Raw genomic sequence first — 16,919 nt, 5'->3', positions numbered from 1 at the left:
TTGAAAAAGAAACTAAATGTACAGAAAGTCGAAAGAATGGTACAATAATAAATAAGGTCTTTTAAAAATTATTTTTCTTTTATTATCATTCTTTTGACTTCTGGATACAAGCTGTGACTCCTACACTCAAACCCCACTACTCCCATGCCTGTCATTCTCCTGATTGATAATAAATTGTCTAGTCAAAGCATTGTCACATATGTTCCCTCACAACCATTCTGTGAAGCTGATAGGGTAGACCACTACATATTATAGAAAAAAAGCTAGAACAGCTAAAGAGTGTGTTGTTTTAGGCCTGAAGTAATCAAGATCATGGTCCTGTTGTCTTGGCCGCTGTCACTGTAAAATGGGGACATTACCTTTCCAGTCTGTGGAGCAGATAATACAGGAAGACATCATGTTGAAAATGAGTGTTCTCTACCAAGGAAGAGGTTATTTTTATTGTGCTCCATCAAAATCAGTGGTTAATTTCTCCAGGTCAATTTTACTTCTGTTTTTCATCTCCAGCTTTAGTTATTTAAATCCTTGTCAACATTCTGGGTTCTCTCCTCCCCCTGATTTTATTAGCTACCTCAGTCAATATGTGTACTTGACAAATTCCTGTTAGCCAAATAGTTTAAGTTGGTACAAATTTGGATTACTTTTGATCACTAATGAACACTTTGTGGTTGGAAAATTAGGAGGATAAAGGAATCTTATACAGCCAGCTTCTGCATTTCAAAGTGAGAACTTTTATTAAAGTTAATTTACAGTTTAACAGTGGAAAAAGGGGAAGTGTGCCTACAGTGGGACATGTGGAGTCAGTGGTGATACAGTCTAAACATTTTAAATTGTTTTCAAAGCTTTGCATGTTTAAGGTGATAACAGGTTCAGATTTACAAAATGGAGGAGACAGTTGTAGGGAGAAGTTGATGGAAGTCATTTTAACTGGCCAGTGTCATGGTTATTCTTAGTGGCTCAGTCTAAGCCACTAAGATTATGGGACTTAACCTTGAAGGTCATTGACGGGAAGGGAGGGTCTAGAGAGTGAAACATGGAAGGTGATTCCAAGTTGGAGTTGGTTATAGACCAGTAGGGGAGGACAGACAGAAATAGGTAAGTGTCATAAGTGTGGTAGCTATTATATAATAGGTGTTGGCACGAGGATGCAGGCTGTGTGGTTATCAAGTTGTCCCCGCAGAGACCTGGAGGTGTGAAGCAGCAAGGCCCTGTTAGGGTGACTACAAGGTGCTCACTGCAACAAGAGTGGAGGGTGGGCAGCCAGAGGTGGCAGGAGCCAAAGGAAGGCCTGAAGGTGGATGGTAAGGTGTGGTGTGCCTGAGTTCGGGTAAAGATTTTGGAGAAGGGCCACAAGGGGTTTTAAACAGCTGCTAAAAATTGTAACATTTTTAATAACCTCCAAAGAACTCAAAGGTGCCTTCTGGGTGGTCAGTGATGTAGGTGAAGGAATGAGCTACCAGATAAGAGTGCTGCTTTATTCTGGAGGTTCTCTCCCTGCCCTGGAGGAGATGGTGTTGATGTGTAGTGGCCTACAATGGCAAAATGAGCAAGTGGCCTGTGTGGAGTAGCTGAGGCTAAAACTTGGGGGTTGGGGAGGGGTTTGAGAGCTGCTGCAAGAGAACTGGATTGCTCTGGGTGTACAGAAGTAGAACGAGCTGGGTGGAGGACAGACATCTGACTCAAAAGGGGGGGGGGTGCGCAGGAACTTGTATCCACTTGGAGGTTTTCCACAGGACCAGAGCTATGGGGGAGGAAACCCACAAATAATTAGGAATGTGACCATGCAACTAAGCTGGGCAGCTTTAGCTTATTGTAAAACCTTTTATTCCCAATCTACCGCTAGTTTTCCCATGGGATTTAAGTTTAAAAGTATGTATATTTTAAAAATTGTGTGAACCCAGATTAGAGTTTAATCTATAAAAGTAGTGAGTGAGGTCAGGAACTATAGAACTGAGAACAATTAACCATCCCTTTTCAGTTGTTCCTATCTAACCTTTCAATACTGTGATTCAAATGTTCTGTTGCTAGTTGTTGGTTGACAGCCATAGGCGCATCATGACAAGGCTTCTGACCTAAAACCGTGCGGCAGGCCCATCCAGGAGCACCAGTGTCTTCAAACTATTTGGACTGGGAGTGTTGGTGAGGAGACCTGTTAGCTACTCACCGGGTGGGGATTAGAAGCAATAAAAGCTCACAGCCTCAGGGCCTGCACAAGAGGTCTCCTGGAATGTCTACTTTCCAGAGGAATTCCTGCTAATGAGGAAGCCAGTTGGCTGTTTGCCTAGTGCCATCTGGAGACCTGGAAGTGTCACAGAAGTTTGTGAGGCTTCTTAGATGTTGACTTTGTGGACTCGTCTATTGACAAGTGCTGACCTTCACTGTGTTGGGAGCATGGAACAATGGCATTGGGTTTGACTCCTTCCAGCATTCAGGCAGAAATGCCATTCAACCCCTTCCCACACCTATTGCCTGTTTAATGGCCACTTGGCCTTCTCTGCCATTTGGTGGCATCCGTTCCTCCCAAATGTCTTCCACTTGTGAGTTCCTAACTAGATCTTCTTGGCCAATCTGGCTCCTGTCTGTGTGTGCCCATTTGATGATGAAGCAGGGTCAACTTGGATTTCTTTTTTAAGGGCCAAGACAAAATATCCAAGAGCCCGCATACAGTGGTTCATTTCTAAACCTTTACTGGTTTGAAGGACTTGTAATCCCAGTTAATAGATAAGAAGGCAGGTTACCATAATGCAAGAAATTCATAGTCCTGTATAAAGCCCGGCTCTGGGCTCCCTGTCAGCTATTTTGCCATTAGGGGCTGTGAAATCCTATGAAAACCTCAAAGGAAGGTGAGTTCTTTTTTTTTTTTTTTTTTGCTCGCAGTGAGGTTCTACTGGGTGTGATGCTGAAAAATCTTTCCACATTGGTGTGTTTTACTTCTTGATTAGGGCAATTTTGCTTGCATAAAAAGGTCTTTGAAATGCCTCATGATAATAGTACCTTATATGTCTATAAATCACAATGGCCCACCAGTTCTGACAGTTTTTTACATTTAAGGTATAACGTGGCATTGGGTTTCAAATATCTCTTGATTATTCTCCTAAATTATTTGGGCATATGTTTTTAATTGGCAAAAAAATAACCAGACTTCAGGAGTTGGTCATTTTTATTCCATCAAGTTAATGGTGAGTGGCTTATTTAATAAAAACATGTCAGTAATTCAACACAAATAGCACGTACAGCTGTTCATTTGTCAATCTTTTTGCCTGTATGAAGCATCTTAAACTGTTTTGCTAAAGGATAGGGTCACCAAGAGGGGAAATCTGTCATTTTGAATAATTCTTCCCCCAAGGCACCCGTATCACCAGCCGCTACTGTTAGGTGAGGTGGGGTGCCGCAGCAAGCGCCCGTCATGGCCGGACGAGGGATGTTGAAAAAGCTGAGAGAATAGCAATCTGCGATTTTTTTTTTTACCCCCTCTGAGCTGAAAGCTCCCGGACAGAAGATTAACTTCATTCTTACAGAGAAACGATTATCCGAAAGCACCCAGCCAGTTGGTAGCGACGCGGACCGCTCACATCGGGTTCCTGTGCTCGGAGCCGTGACCGCCGCTGCCTGCCTTCGCCCACGTGTGCATCGGGGAGTTGTAAAGTGAGTTGTGAAGCTAAAACGAGGCGGGAAGTCCAGCCTTGATCGTCAGAAACAGTGTTCTCCGGGGCCGGAGGCCGCGGTGGCGTCCGGAGAAGGGCGCCCTCGGCTCGGTGGGAGCTCGGCGGGCCCCGGGCCCTTGCCTTCAGCATCCTCACCTCGCTCCCCTTCCTCCGAAGTTGCGGAGGTGCCGGGAAGAGGAGGGGCCTCGCCTCGGGCGCCCGAGTGATTGGCTGCCCGGGGCCCCTGGCGAGGGCTGTGTGGTCCAGCCCGGGTGGAGAGGGGCGGAGCGGCCACTGCTCCAACCACCGCCACCACCGCCACAGTCTCAGCCGCCGCAGCCTCGGCCGCCGGGCAAGTAGCTCTGAGCGGCGGCTTGCTGGGCGCCCCGACGCGGACCCGGGCGCCGCGCTCTGCTCGCTCCGCGCCCGAGCCATGCCGGGCAGCAGCGCGTAATTTCCGTGCCCCGGCCGCCGCCGACCTGACCCTGTGCACGGTCCCTGGCCCGAGCCGAGCTTTCCGTGCACGCAAGCAACTCCCTCGGTCTCCGCCGGCCCCTCGCAACCATGCCCCGGGCGACTGCTCTCGGGGCCCTGGTGCCACTGCTGCTGCCTCTCCCGCTGCTGCTGCTGTTGCTGCTGCCGCCGCTGCCCCGCGGCGCCGGGGGGCTCGCGGAGCGCTCGGACGCCGCCACGGACTACTCGGCGCTGGAAGGCGAGGAGGGCGCGGAGCAGCAGCTGGAACATTACCACGACCCGTGCAAAGCCGGTAGGTGCCGCGGCCGCCGCCGGAGAAGTCCGGCAGAAGTTTGCCTTTGAAATGCAAATGAGTAGTGGGCCAGCCTGCGCTGCCGTCTGTGGGGCGGGTCTCCCTCCCCTTCCCCCGAGATTCCCCGGCTCCCCGGGAAAACAATGCCACTCCGGCTGGGACGTCCCGGCCGCGGGCCTGCGGCGCGCCCCGGGTGGCGGCCGCGGGAGCGTTCCCACAGCGGAGGAGGGCGGGCGCCCCGGCCGTCTGACAGCCAGGTGCTCCGCACGAGCCGCTGCCGGACGCGCGGGGCTGGGCGCGCCGCTCCCGGGCTCAGATGGAGCCGCGGCCCCGGTTTCCCCGCGTTTGCAAGTTGTGCGCAAAGTTTCTCGACATCTCGTGCCTGCTCTTGGGAAGAGAAGAAGAAGAAAAAACAAAAAAACAAAAACCAGAAAGCTGCACAGCGGGCAAAGGGAAAGTGGTGGCCGAGGAAGAACGCGCGTGACCCGAGTTGCCGAAAACTTCCCTGTAGCCCCCTGAGCGTGGTCCGGGCCTGGGGGTCGCGGAGATGGAAGCCGGCAGGTGCTCTAATCCCTCAGGAAGCGGCGCCCCGGGACGCGCGGGTCTTTTCTGGCGCACGTTTGGTTCGGGCGCCGCAGCTCCCTTCCCGAAGCCACCAGCCGGCTCGTGTGTCCCGAGGGGCGTGGCTTCCGAGCCCAAGCGCTCGGGGCCTCAGCGCCACCGGGGCCAGAGCGCAGGTTCCAGGGAGCCGGCAAGTCTGGAGAGCTCTGGCCGCCGAGACAGAGCGGTCCTAACTCTCCTGAGAGATGGGCTCGGAGGCCCGGCCGCCGGCCAGCGGCCCGCAGAGATGAGCGCACGGAAAGGAGAGTGCGGCCTCCCTCCTTTCCTAGCGCTGTGCTCGGCCGGGCCTGGGGGGTGGGGGGGCACCGTGGCCAGCGGCCCCACTCTTTCACTCCCTGGAGACCTCTGGTAGCCTCAATTCATGGGGGAAGGTAATTATAGGAGATCTCGGGTGATTTATGGGAAAATTCTCTGCAAACGGAAAAATGAGGTGGTCCTGTAATTATTTGTATTGTAACTACAGCGGCTGTGGGCTAGGCTGGGGGTCAGACGGGTCAGCACTGGGTGAAGTCTGGGGAAAACCAGGTTACTAGGAGGCTGGAGGGCCGAGGGGTTGTGAGACCTGAGAATCTCGTGAAGGTTGAAGATCAAACCAGGCTTGAGGGCCCTGGTCTTACCCTGCAGGAATACCCCTACAGAATTCCCACCTATTCCTGTACCTGGTGGGGCCTCTGAGTTAGGAAGGTGGGCAGAAGTGTTGGGTCATTTGAAAACATATCAGCAGGTAGCATGTCCCTACCGAGGTCTCTCAGTTCTCATGCCACCCAGCTCATGACCAGGGAGAAGGGGCTCTGGAGCACCGGTGGAATGGTGGTGGCCTTGCCCTGAAAAGAGAGAGACACTGAGGCTGTGAAAATGGGATGGGGCTATAGGGGGTGAATCAGCCATCCCCTGGACTTGTCAGATCCTGGACTCTACTGGATGTGTGCTGGGGGATCTGGGAGGCAATGTGGTGTGGGTGTCTGGGGCCTGGACTGGGGAAGCCATCAGACTGCTCAGGAATGTACTGAGCACCTCTGGTATGCTGGGTGCTGATCTGGGTGCTGCAAATCTGGGTGAACCAGGCCTGGGTCTGTCTGTGAGAGCTCCCCGGCTCCCAGTCTCGGCCTTGTGGAATAACCCTAAGGCAGATTTGCCTCTTTGGGGCCACATTTTTCTCCAATAATTTTGTAGAAAATTCCAGATAACCAGGGCATGCGTGTTCCGTGACTCTTTGCAGACAGGATGGGATGGGCAGGCAGGGCTGGAAAGTAGAGGATCTTGGGAGCTTGGTTTCAGCCTGCTCCAGGCGTGTTCCACAGCCATTCTTCATCTTCACTTTGCCTTGGCCTCTCCTTAAGCTGTACTCATTCTAAGAGCGGCCAGAAGAGGGCGATGGCAAGGGAGACCTGGGGAAAAGGTCGCATCTCTGGCTCTCCGTGCTCCTGGAAATTCCCTGAGCTAGGAAAAGCCCTCTGGAAGGACAAAAAGCATTTCGCCAGGGCATTGAGACGTCAATAAAAGGACATACCTCTCAGCTCAAGGGGGCACACTGCATTTCCTGGGTCCACATTTAAACCAAATTATTAGGGGCAGCCTGTCACCCTATCCCAGTCAAATCCTAACCTCCTGACTCCTCTGCCAAGAAGGGGGGCTTCAGGATTTTGAATCTAAAACACCTCCCACCTTCCCGTTCTCGAGTGGGGGTCCCCACTATGCTGCAGACACAGAGTGCATAGAGGAGAGTCTTGGATCTGATCCTTGCTGAGTTAACCTCAAACAAGTCCCCTCCTCTTTGGGCCTCAGTTGCTCACCTACCGGACAAGGTGGTTAGACTTGTTAAGGTTGCAAACTGACAGTCCCAGGGAGCTGGGTCTCTTGGCCCACAAAAGCTGTCTTGCCCTATGTGCACTTCCCACCTTGTGGGTGTTTGAATTTGTGCCCCCGGTTCCTTCCTACTAGTGTTCTGAGGTTCTGTGACTTTTGCTTCCAGCTCAGTCTCTCAGAGGCTGACCAAATGGGTAAGTGTTTCACAATTTACTATTTTACTATTTTCCATTTCGCTGCTTTTAACATTTTCAAAAACATTTTTACCCTTTTAACGTTTACGAATTTTATCATTTCCTCTGCCATTTACAAGCTGTGTGACCTTGGTCAAGACACATATTTTCTCTGTGCCTTATTGTCCTCATTTATAAATGAGGATGATTCCTAATAGATTAACGTGCTTAAAACAGTGCCTGTTATATAGTTAGATTCTTTTTTTTTTTAATTTTTAAATGTTTATTTATTTTTGAGAGAGAGAGAGAGCGCAAGTCCAAGAGGGGGCAGAGAGAGAGGGAGACACAGAATCCGAAACAGGCTCCAGGCTCTGAGCTGTCAGCACAGAGCCCAATGTGGGGCTCGAACTCATGAACTGTGAGATCATGACCTGAGTGGAAGTCAGACGCTCAACTGACTAAGCCACCCAGACGCCCCTACAGTTAGATTCTTTTACAGACAGGTTTTCTAGAAACTTGAAAGAAATCTTCCTGTGGACCTTCAAAGCAAGTTTGAAACGGTAACATTTAACAAATAAACAATCTACCTAATGCTGTAAAAAAGGATGTTTTCAAATCAGATGCTCGTGGAGTGGGAGTGTGTGCAATCCTCCTGGCCTGGGGCTAGGGAGGTATGCTGGTCTTTCTGGGCATAGTCTCTGCCTGGCTCTGCCGTTTTGTTTTTCATCTTAAACTGTAAGTGGGGCCAAGGGTTCAACTGATAGTGAGTTACAGGACATGCTCTCAGCCACCATGCTTCTGAGAACAACCTTTGCAAAGCTTCTGAGGACTTCCCTGCCTGCTTGCCCTCGTCTACAATTCTTTAGCTGGATTCAGAACCAGAAGGCCTAGGTCCTTTTCCCTTTTACTCTCTGTGTGGCCTTGAGCAAGTCACTTCACCTCTCTGTGCCTCAGTCTTCTCATCTGCAAAATGGGGATGGGAATAAACCACTTGCCTTGTAGGGCAGACCTGAGGCTACTTGTAGCTGGATTCCTCAGACAAGGACTTGTGTGTTGCTGGTTCATTTGGGAGGTGATCCCAAGAAGCAGGAAGAGTAGAACAAGGAAGGAGGAAATCCAGCGAAGGTAACTGCTTTCGTTGATGGAGTCTTGCACGCACCAGGACCTCTGCAAAGCTTCCATAAAGTCTCCTCGAATTTCCTACCCATTCAAGAGGGGGTTGGAACATTTTCTCCAAAGGCTGCTGTCCTTCACCGTTTGCTCCCTGTTCCTTTGATTCCTGTGTAAAAAAAAACACTGAAACTCAGTGGTGTAGAACAGCAACCATTTTATTGTTTTGGTGATTCTGTGGATCAGGAGTTTGGAAGGGGCAGCGCACAGGTGATTTGTCTCTGCTCCACAGTATCTGCGCCTCTGCTGGGAATACTTGTAGTGGGGAAGGGGGTGACTTGACAGCTAGGGGCTGGAATCATCCGGAGCCTCTTTCGGTCACAGCTGGTGCTTGGAGCCTGGCTATCGCCTGGGACCTCAGTGGAACTGTTGGCCAGAACACCTACAAGTGGTCTCTCCGTGTGGGCTAGTTAGGCTTCCTCACAGCATGGCAGCTTGATCCTAAGTGCACGCATCCCAAGAGAACCAGATGGAAACTGTGTTGCCTTATGTGGCCTTGCCCCAGAAACCGCCTATCATCATTTCTGCCATGGTCACAAGCCTTCACAGATTCAAGGGGCAGGGACATAGACCCACCTCTCCATGGGAGGAGTATCAGAGTCACGTTGTTAGAAGAGCATGTGGGATGCAGGCTATTGTCACAGCCAGTCTGGGAAAATAGGACCTGCCACGCTCCTCCAGGCATTAACTTCCCGGTACGGCCAGCCTTCGTCTGCACGTGCTAGTGCCGTGGTCAGACAGATTCAAGTTCTTAAGCAGAAAAGTGGGGAGACATGCAGCGATGCATGGAGCTGCCTCGAGTTAAGCTGAGGGTACATGACTCAGATCACCAGAATTATCTACGTGAAGCTCAAACCGTGGGAAAGTGCTTTGTAAACTGTAAAGTGCCGTATAGCCTTTCGGATTTATTAAACCCAAGGAAACTGGCTGGCAGCCAGTTTTACTTTTCAGCCGGTGGCTTGATAAATGCCAGCGCCTTCCTCCTGGCTCGATGTTGACATATGGCAAAATGTATATTGCTACATAAGTAAATATAGTCAGTGGCCCCTGATGGCTTATGGCTGAGGAGCCAGTGGTGAGGGTGCTGGCCTGGGAGCTACTCTTTCCTCATGAGGAAGCCTGCAATCCCTCCCCACCCTTTCAGACCTCACCTCTGCTCGGAACGTGGGGCCTTACTCTACCTTGTCTTTCTCTCCCAGACACAGTGGCCGTACCAGTCAGGCCCTGATTTTCGGGGCCATCCAGAGCCCTCGAGGACAGTACACTCTGGGGCAGCTGTTGCCAGCAGCCCTCACATTACTGATGCGAGGCCAGAATGTCATAGTCTGTGAGGTCAGGGACTTTTGTCTGCTTGAGTCCCTACCATAAGCCTAGTGCCTCGAGTAGCGCCTGGTACGTCGTAGGTGCTGGTCAGTATTTGCTGAATGAGGGAATGATGGTTTTGGCCCTGTGTGATTGGGTCTATGGCTGAAGGCACCTCCTAGCTCACTGTCAGCCTGGGAAGTAGTGAAGCAGACCCAGCCCAGTGGGCTGCAGCCCTCCTAAAAGTGCTCAGGGAGGAGTTGGGGGATCATGGGGTCCTGGGAAGTGCTCCCCTCCAGAGCTCCCCTCCATCCTTCATGGCAGAGGCAGGTGCCCTGGTTTCTTAAGCACAGTTGTGAGGTTTCCGTGGTGCCTTGGAGGCCTGTCTCCCTGGCGGACCCTGTTCCTATCGCCCTGGCACCCCTGCTGTCTCCTGTCGGGCTCCCACCGCCATGGGTCACACTCAGGGGAGGGCACCTGGCCTTTTTACAACTTTATTTTCGTTCCTATTTGTCACGATGCCCTTTTATCAGCAGGTGCTGATTTGATGGAGTCAAAATCTTTCAGGGCTGTATCGAAATGAAAGTTAATTTTCCCACTTCTCCATGCAGGAGCGATCTCTAGCTCATCTCTGTTCCTAATATTTCACCCCGCAAAGTGCACTGGGGCAGGGCCTGAGGTGGTTAAGAGCATAGGCTTTGACACCTGACGGACCCGGATTCAAAATCTGCTGCTTATGCAGGGCTTTGTGACCTTGAGTAAGTTACTTAACCTCTCTGTGCCTCAGTTTCCTCACTTGAAAAGAACTGCTAATATTCACTATTTAGGGTTGCTACAAGGATTAAGCGATTCAGTGTTTGTGAAGTGCTTAGCTTTTGGTACAGGCAGGTGTTCAGTGTTTGATGTATACATTATTAGAGCACAGAGTGGTACTCACAACTACTTTTTGAGTTCTTTTGTTGACATGCTATAGAGGAATTTGAATTTTTGTAATAAATGAACAATTTAATTCAGGTGGTATAGTCAGGGATTCTTAAGGTCAGATCTGATAATTATTGATAAACAGTGTCTCCTAAGTAACTGAAGGGCGAATGTTATGGTATGTGAGTTATAGCTCAACAAAGATTTCTTTAAAAAGTAAGAGAAGGTGAGGACGAGCCAGGGCAGAGCTGGGGGAGGAAAGGCACTGTCTTGGCCCCTGAGTAACTGTCATACAGAGACACAGCAACTCAACCAAGCAGGCAGAGAGGGTGTGGCCATCGGATGCCCAACAGAACCTAGAGGTCCCAACGGTGGCTAAGACTCAGATTGGGGCAAGCAGCATCTGGGAGAGGGAGGCCAGGAAGGGGCCCCATTTGGATGATCATGTTCCAAAAGTTGAGTGATAGCTAGAAGACCACCCCACTGATCTTTAGCCTGGCCCCAGGAATAGACAGGTGGCTGTGTCAGTTCCCATTTTGCATAGGGAGAAACCGTGCATTTTGTCCAGACCTTCGATGGTCCTGTGACTTTCAGCGTTGTCTTTGTAGACAGAGCTCAAGTTCTGCAGACAGAGAAGTCCTCAATGGCATCGTCCAAGGTCGATCCCCAACTCTGACATCAGTGGAACCCATTGTTTTCTTCTTTGTCCTTGCCAGTTATACAGTGATCGGTGTCTCACACCCTCTTCTGGAATGGCAATATGTGTTGGGAGCGTGCCCTTTAATCCTCTGTCCAGTGAGACAGAGAGGAGGAGCAGAGCAGTAGTTGAACCACGGAGCCATTCGCAGCAGCCCCAGATCTGCAGGGCGCCCACCAAGCACAGGGCCATGCACTGGGCATGGTGATCTAAGTGTCAGTTGGACCTAGCCCTGTCCTTGGGAGCGTCCAGCTCAGGGCTGGGCATGGCCTCCTCAGCAAGAAGATGCTGCTGATGGAAGCTGGGTGTAGAAAGGTCAGCAGCATTCAGTAGCACCTCCTGTGGTCAGTTTGGGACCATCGCTTCTCACTGCTTCTCCAGCCACTCTCACGACACCCCAGCCTGTTGGTTCTGCACCCAAGCTTTGGAGACAGGCTGACTTAGATTTTCCTTCTCATCTCTGTCACTTAATAGCTGTGAAACCTTGGGCAAGTCTCATGGTCTTTAAAGCCTTGTTTTTGTTGTCTCTTGTTTTGTTTGTATAACGCGGTTAATACAAACTCCTATTTTGCAGGCTTGTTGTTATAAAAAAGGCACTCAATGCTGTGCTTAGCAAATGGAGCCATTCAATAAATATGAAATATTACAGTAATTCTGTGGCCCCGGAGAGCCTGCCATGTGCAAAAAGTGTGTGGGTTAAATTGAGTCATGTGAATAGTACCACCTTCCATGCTATGAGAGAGCAGACTCGAGAGACAAACTGCCTGGGTTTAGATCCTAGCTATACCACTTAATGCCTGTGGCACCCTACACAACTTCTTAAGCCCTCTAGACCCCAATTTCCTTGTCTATAAACTGTGGATACTAATATCTACCACATAGGGTTATTATGAAGATTACATGTGTTAATATAGACAAAGCCTTAGAATAGTGCCTGGAACATGGCAAATATTCAGTAAAGATTGTTTTTATTACTATCATCCCACAGAAATTTAGCAAGGTTTCCAAGTGGTAGGAAACCAAGTATTTGAACAACTGATGCCAGACAACGATGTTTCCAGAGCTTTACGTTTCCTGATGATGCTGATGCTGATAGTTCCTCCATATCCAAAAACCTTGGTCTGAAAACAAATCTGCCATGAAAGTCATTGGCTTCCCTGATGTTAGGAGTGGGGTGTGGTTTCATGCCCTGCAAGCCAACCAGGTGTCTAGGCCCCACTGAGAAGTCCGCCCCTGACTGCTTAGAGGTTGGTGAATGGTATTGGCTGGAGCCCCCATTCAGCCAATGGCTCTCTCTGGCCACTCTTCTTTCTAAAAGCATTCATTCTTCCAGATTTCAAGTAGCAAGCAGGATTTGGGACCACATCACACTTGATGGTGGCACAGTCCTTCTGCCATGAACACCTACTCAAGCAATCTGAATAGAGGATGTAACTTCATTGATCCCCAAACTTCTGCCTTCTTATCTCTCACCATACTTTTCAAGAGGAGAACTACAATTATATTAATCTTCACAGTGGTTACAACATTGCCTTAGAACTTTGGACCATCCATACCTGATGGTTTTCAAAGCTCTTTTCCCTCTCCTCTCTCCATTGGTCTCTCAAACTGCCAGGAGATGATCTGAGCACTCACAGAAGATGATCTGGGCTCTTATGATCCTGTGGGCGTTGGGAGATGTGGTCTGGGTGCTACACAGCCGGAGAGGCTGGGCTGGGGCCTACATGGAACATTGAACTTGTAAGCGGTGGGGCCAGGGCCTCCCACCCCTGTTGTCTTCTCTAAGCACATGGCCGCTCCAAACCTGGAGCTGCTCCCCTTCTCCTGAACCCTTCCACACAGTCAACAAGCACCTCTGTGCTGCCTGGTCTAAAGGTCACGTTGGTGCACTTGTTCCCCAGAGCACCATAGCCCACCACCTTCTCTCTACCTTTCTCTCTATCCTTGGCTGGGACTCCAACAAAGATGAGACAGTTCTGGCCTTCAAAGTACCCTGAGTCCCAAAGCACAGGGGAGAATGGTACAAGGCATCTGTCCCTCTCTGTTCCTCCATCCGTTTCCCTGAAGGCCCGGGGCAGTGCATGGTGTCAGGTCGGTTGAGGATGATGGGCCCAGCCACTCTCCTCACCCGAGGGAGAGGACTTAGATGGCCCATGTTTCCCAAGGAGGCTTTGGGTGAGTGGCCATCCGGGTCGCAGAGCAGGTCAGTGAACCATCATGTTTAAGACACTGTTTTTGGCATCAGTCAGCCCATGTCACGAAGCCTGCCTCTGTCCTCATTACTTGTGTGGTTTTGACTAAGTTCTTTACCTCTCTGAGCCTCAGCTTCCTTATTTGGAAAATGGGACTGATATGAAAGCCCATCATGTAGGTTTGTTTGAGGATTAAATGAGGCAGCGAACAGAAGTGTTTTGTGAGCAGTTATTGTTAGTTCTTCTCCTTGCTGTGATTACTATTACTCATGTTACTGTTCCCCATTTAAGAATTTCCCCAGAAGTGACAATCTCTCCGTGGCCTGTGTAGGCTTATCTCTCCCTCTCAGGGCTGCAAAGAGTTCTCTTGGGATCCATAGCATGTGGCGAGTGATAATTTATTGCTCCACAGCTCGCTTGCTCTCATCCATGAAGCAGAGGGAGGATGACAGATAAACCAAATGCATATAAGCAGGTTTCTCATGGTATCCTCTTAGCCTGCTCATAATACAGTTCTGCCTGGATGCAAACATAGCAACAGGAACCGAGCTTTCCTGCTGATTGGTTACAGACCTATCTGTGATCACGCCACCCTCTAACCACTTCTGTCAATTACCAATAAATATTCTCAAGCTCGCCTGCACGAGCACTTGAGTGTTGACGTTCAGACCTGAGCCTTTGCCCGCTCCGCCAGCTGGGCCACTTATCTGTCGGCTCATCCTGCAATTTGCACCAAGCCTCCTCCCCTTCCTCCCACCTGGGTTACTGGCCTTGAGTTGATGTGAGTCCTGTGTGAGCCAGTTTCCCACAGGAGCAGGCTACCTTCTGCCCTAAAACCTTTTCACGTCCCTGGGTCAGTTCTCCCCATGGAGCTGGTGCTGGTTTCCCATCCTCTCACCCTGGACTCACATTGCTCCCTGGGGCTGAGCCCCCTGGAGGCAGGTACCATGTGGTACCAGAGTCCACCCAAGTGCTTCACCCAGAAGCTCTGGCACCATCCTGGATGCCTGTCTTTCCCCTCCTCTCTCATGCAGTCCAACCCAAGCCCTGCTGATACACGTCCCTCCCATCTCCATTGCCACCTTCTGGTCTAAGGTGGGCTTCCAGCTGGGCTGTTGCGACAGTGCCTGAACCCATGCCCCTGCTGCCCAGCTTCCTTCCTGCAGTCTCTTTTCCACATTGTAGGCAGAGTGGTCTTTTCTGAAACTCCTGTTTGATCATGTTTACAAAATCAGATCTGCTTACGACCCTCAGCTTACGTATCATTCCCCCCATCCCTGACCCTCCAAGGGCTTCCCAGGCCCTGATCTCGATCAGATCTCATCTCTTAAATCTCTCATCACCTTTGGTTCCCTACATGGTACCTTTTACCATCTGTTACTGGGTATAGTCATTGGTGTGATTATTTGCTCCTTGTCTATCTCCATATGAGACAATGAGCTCTAAGGCATAGAAACTAGACTCCTTTGATTTCCAGGTCATCAGCGCAGTGCCTGGCACATGGTGGGTGCTCAAGCAGTATTTGCCAAATGAGAATCTGAGCAAATGAGATACCATAGGGATTTGGAAAAGGTAGCAATCACCATAAAAAAAAAAAAAAAAAAATCAAGGAAAGCTTCCTCCTAGTAAGCCTAGAAGGATAGATGGGATTTGAAGGAGGTGGGTGCAGGGGAGGGCACATAAGGTAGAACAACTTGAGTCCTGGTGAGGCAACAGGAATGCTTTTGATGTATCTGGATTATTCTGGTTTGCTTTTCAGAGCAGTAGAGATAAGACTGAAAGAAGCTTGGAACAGTGAATATCAAACTGAGACATTTGAAGCATGTCCCTTTAAAAATGGGGAGCTATTGATGTTTTTCGAGCAGAGCACTCTTACAGTGAAGACATATATGCTTAGGGTCTGTAGAAGCAGGAAGTAGGAGGACAATCAGGAGCTCTAGGCCTAGGAGCATAAGGACCGGACTTGGGCCGTGACCTCAGGAATGAAAAGGAAGGGAAGATGGGAGGGAGATCATAGATCTGTGTGTGGGAGAAGCCCCAAGCTGAGCTGCGTCTCAAAATCAGAGTTGACACATGAATGAGTTCATCAAGGCATGCTCAGTAAACATTGGGGTGTCCTTGAGATGTGCAGGAAAGGGAGTTTTGTTGTGTTTTTTTTTTAACGTAAAACAGTTTTCTTAATTACACAGCTAATACACATCCACTGGAGAACATTTAGAAAATATAAGGAGCAAGCAAGAGTAAAAATTTCCGGTAATTCCATGGCCTGGAAGTAATTGTTAACCTTTTATTGTATATTCTTCCAAAGAAATTCTCATACATGTTTATAATGTTTTTTCTTTAAATGCTGTACATACTGCTTTGAACCTGCTGGTATTTCATTTTCACCTAGCACCATGAACTTCTTTCCATGATAATAAAGCTGCTTCTGTAATACATGTCAATTTAAATTGTTCTGTACATCACTGTATAGATGCATCATAATTTGTTTTGTCAATCCCCTTTTGTTGGACATAGAGATTTTCCCCAATCTTTTCTTCTGCTTTTATAAACAGTGATGCTGGAGTCATCCTTGTTGCTAGATTTTTATGTACATTTAACGTGATTTCTTTTTTTTTAATGTTTTTTTAACATTTATTCATTTTTGAGAGACAGAGTGTGAGCGGGGGAGGGACAGAGAAAGACGGAGACACAGAATCTGAAGCGGGCTCCAGGCTCCAAGCTGTCAGCACAGAGCCCGATGCGAGGCTCAAACCCACAAACCGTGAGATCATGACCTGAGCCGAAGTCGGGCGCTCAACTGACTGAGCCACCCAGGCGCTCCTAACGTGATTTCTTTAGGAAAAAAAAAAAAAAAAAATCCCTACATGTAGAATTGCCGAGGCGAAACTGTAGATGCTTTTAGAGCTTCTGATTCTTCTTTTCAAATTGCCCTTTAAGGTTTTTTTTTAATTCCTTTGAACTTCCACTAAGGTTAACTTTCTGTATTCTAGTTTTAAATCTTTAAAAATCTTTGCTGGTTTGATAAGAAAATGATTTGCATTTCTCCAATTTGTGTTTATATTGTTAATTATATTTCCTTTTCAAATGATGTTGAACCTTTAACAATTGATTTTGGCCGTTTGCATTTCTTTTGTTATGTGCATTTCTTGTTTATGCTGTGTTTATTTCCTGTTTTTTTTCCTCTTCTGAGTTTTTTTTTTCTTTTATTCATGCTCATTTTGCTAATTGGATGGTCATTTTTTTAGCATTTTGTAGAAACTTAAATTTTAGGAATTTCAACCTTTTATCTGTCATGTTTGTCACAAATAATTTGGGGGGAGAAGATTTGTAAAAAGCAGAAAGTTTATTCTGTACCATATCATTCCCTTTGTCCGTGGTGATGTTTGCATGGCTGTACCATCTAAGCTTTTGAATTTGCTAGTAGTGGACCCAACATTAATTGGCTATGTCCATCAAGGTCCAGTTGGGAGACTAAAATCATACCAGTCATTTGAGAAGTAATTCAAAAATTTAATATAAAGGATTATGAACTAGCAAAAGGGAAGTGGTTACTGGAGAATTCTAAGGAAAACAGAACCAGCAGACGTGGGGAGTAATTACTAGGAGTAAACTTCAGAGAAAGTG

The 16,919-nt window shown here is 48.8% G+C and overlaps 1 protein-coding gene across 1 annotated transcript in view; it reads left to right on the top strand.

Moving 5' to 3' along the window:
- Positions 1–3,965: 3,965 nt before the first annotated feature.
- TLL2 (tolloid like 2) overlaps positions 3,966–16,919 on the top strand; it is a 123,026-nt gene continuing 110,072 nt past the window's right edge. Inside the window, exon 1 of the mRNA XM_043597120.1 lies at positions 3,966–4,410. Coding sequence (XP_043453055.1) covers positions 4,209–4,410 — 202 coding nt within the window. The 5' untranslated portion in view covers positions 3,966–4,208. The remainder of the gene's footprint in view (positions 4,411–16,919) is intronic.

The sequence above is a fragment of the Prionailurus bengalensis genome, chromosome D2, assembly GCF_016509475.1.
Source record: "Prionailurus bengalensis isolate Pbe53 chromosome D2, Fcat_Pben_1.1_paternal_pri, whole genome shotgun sequence".
Taxonomy (NCBI): Eukaryota; Metazoa; Chordata; class Mammalia; order Carnivora; family Felidae; genus Prionailurus; species Prionailurus bengalensis.
The sequence above is the reverse complement of the archived record's forward strand: the minus strand, read 5'-3'. Positions and strand labels throughout refer to the sequence as shown.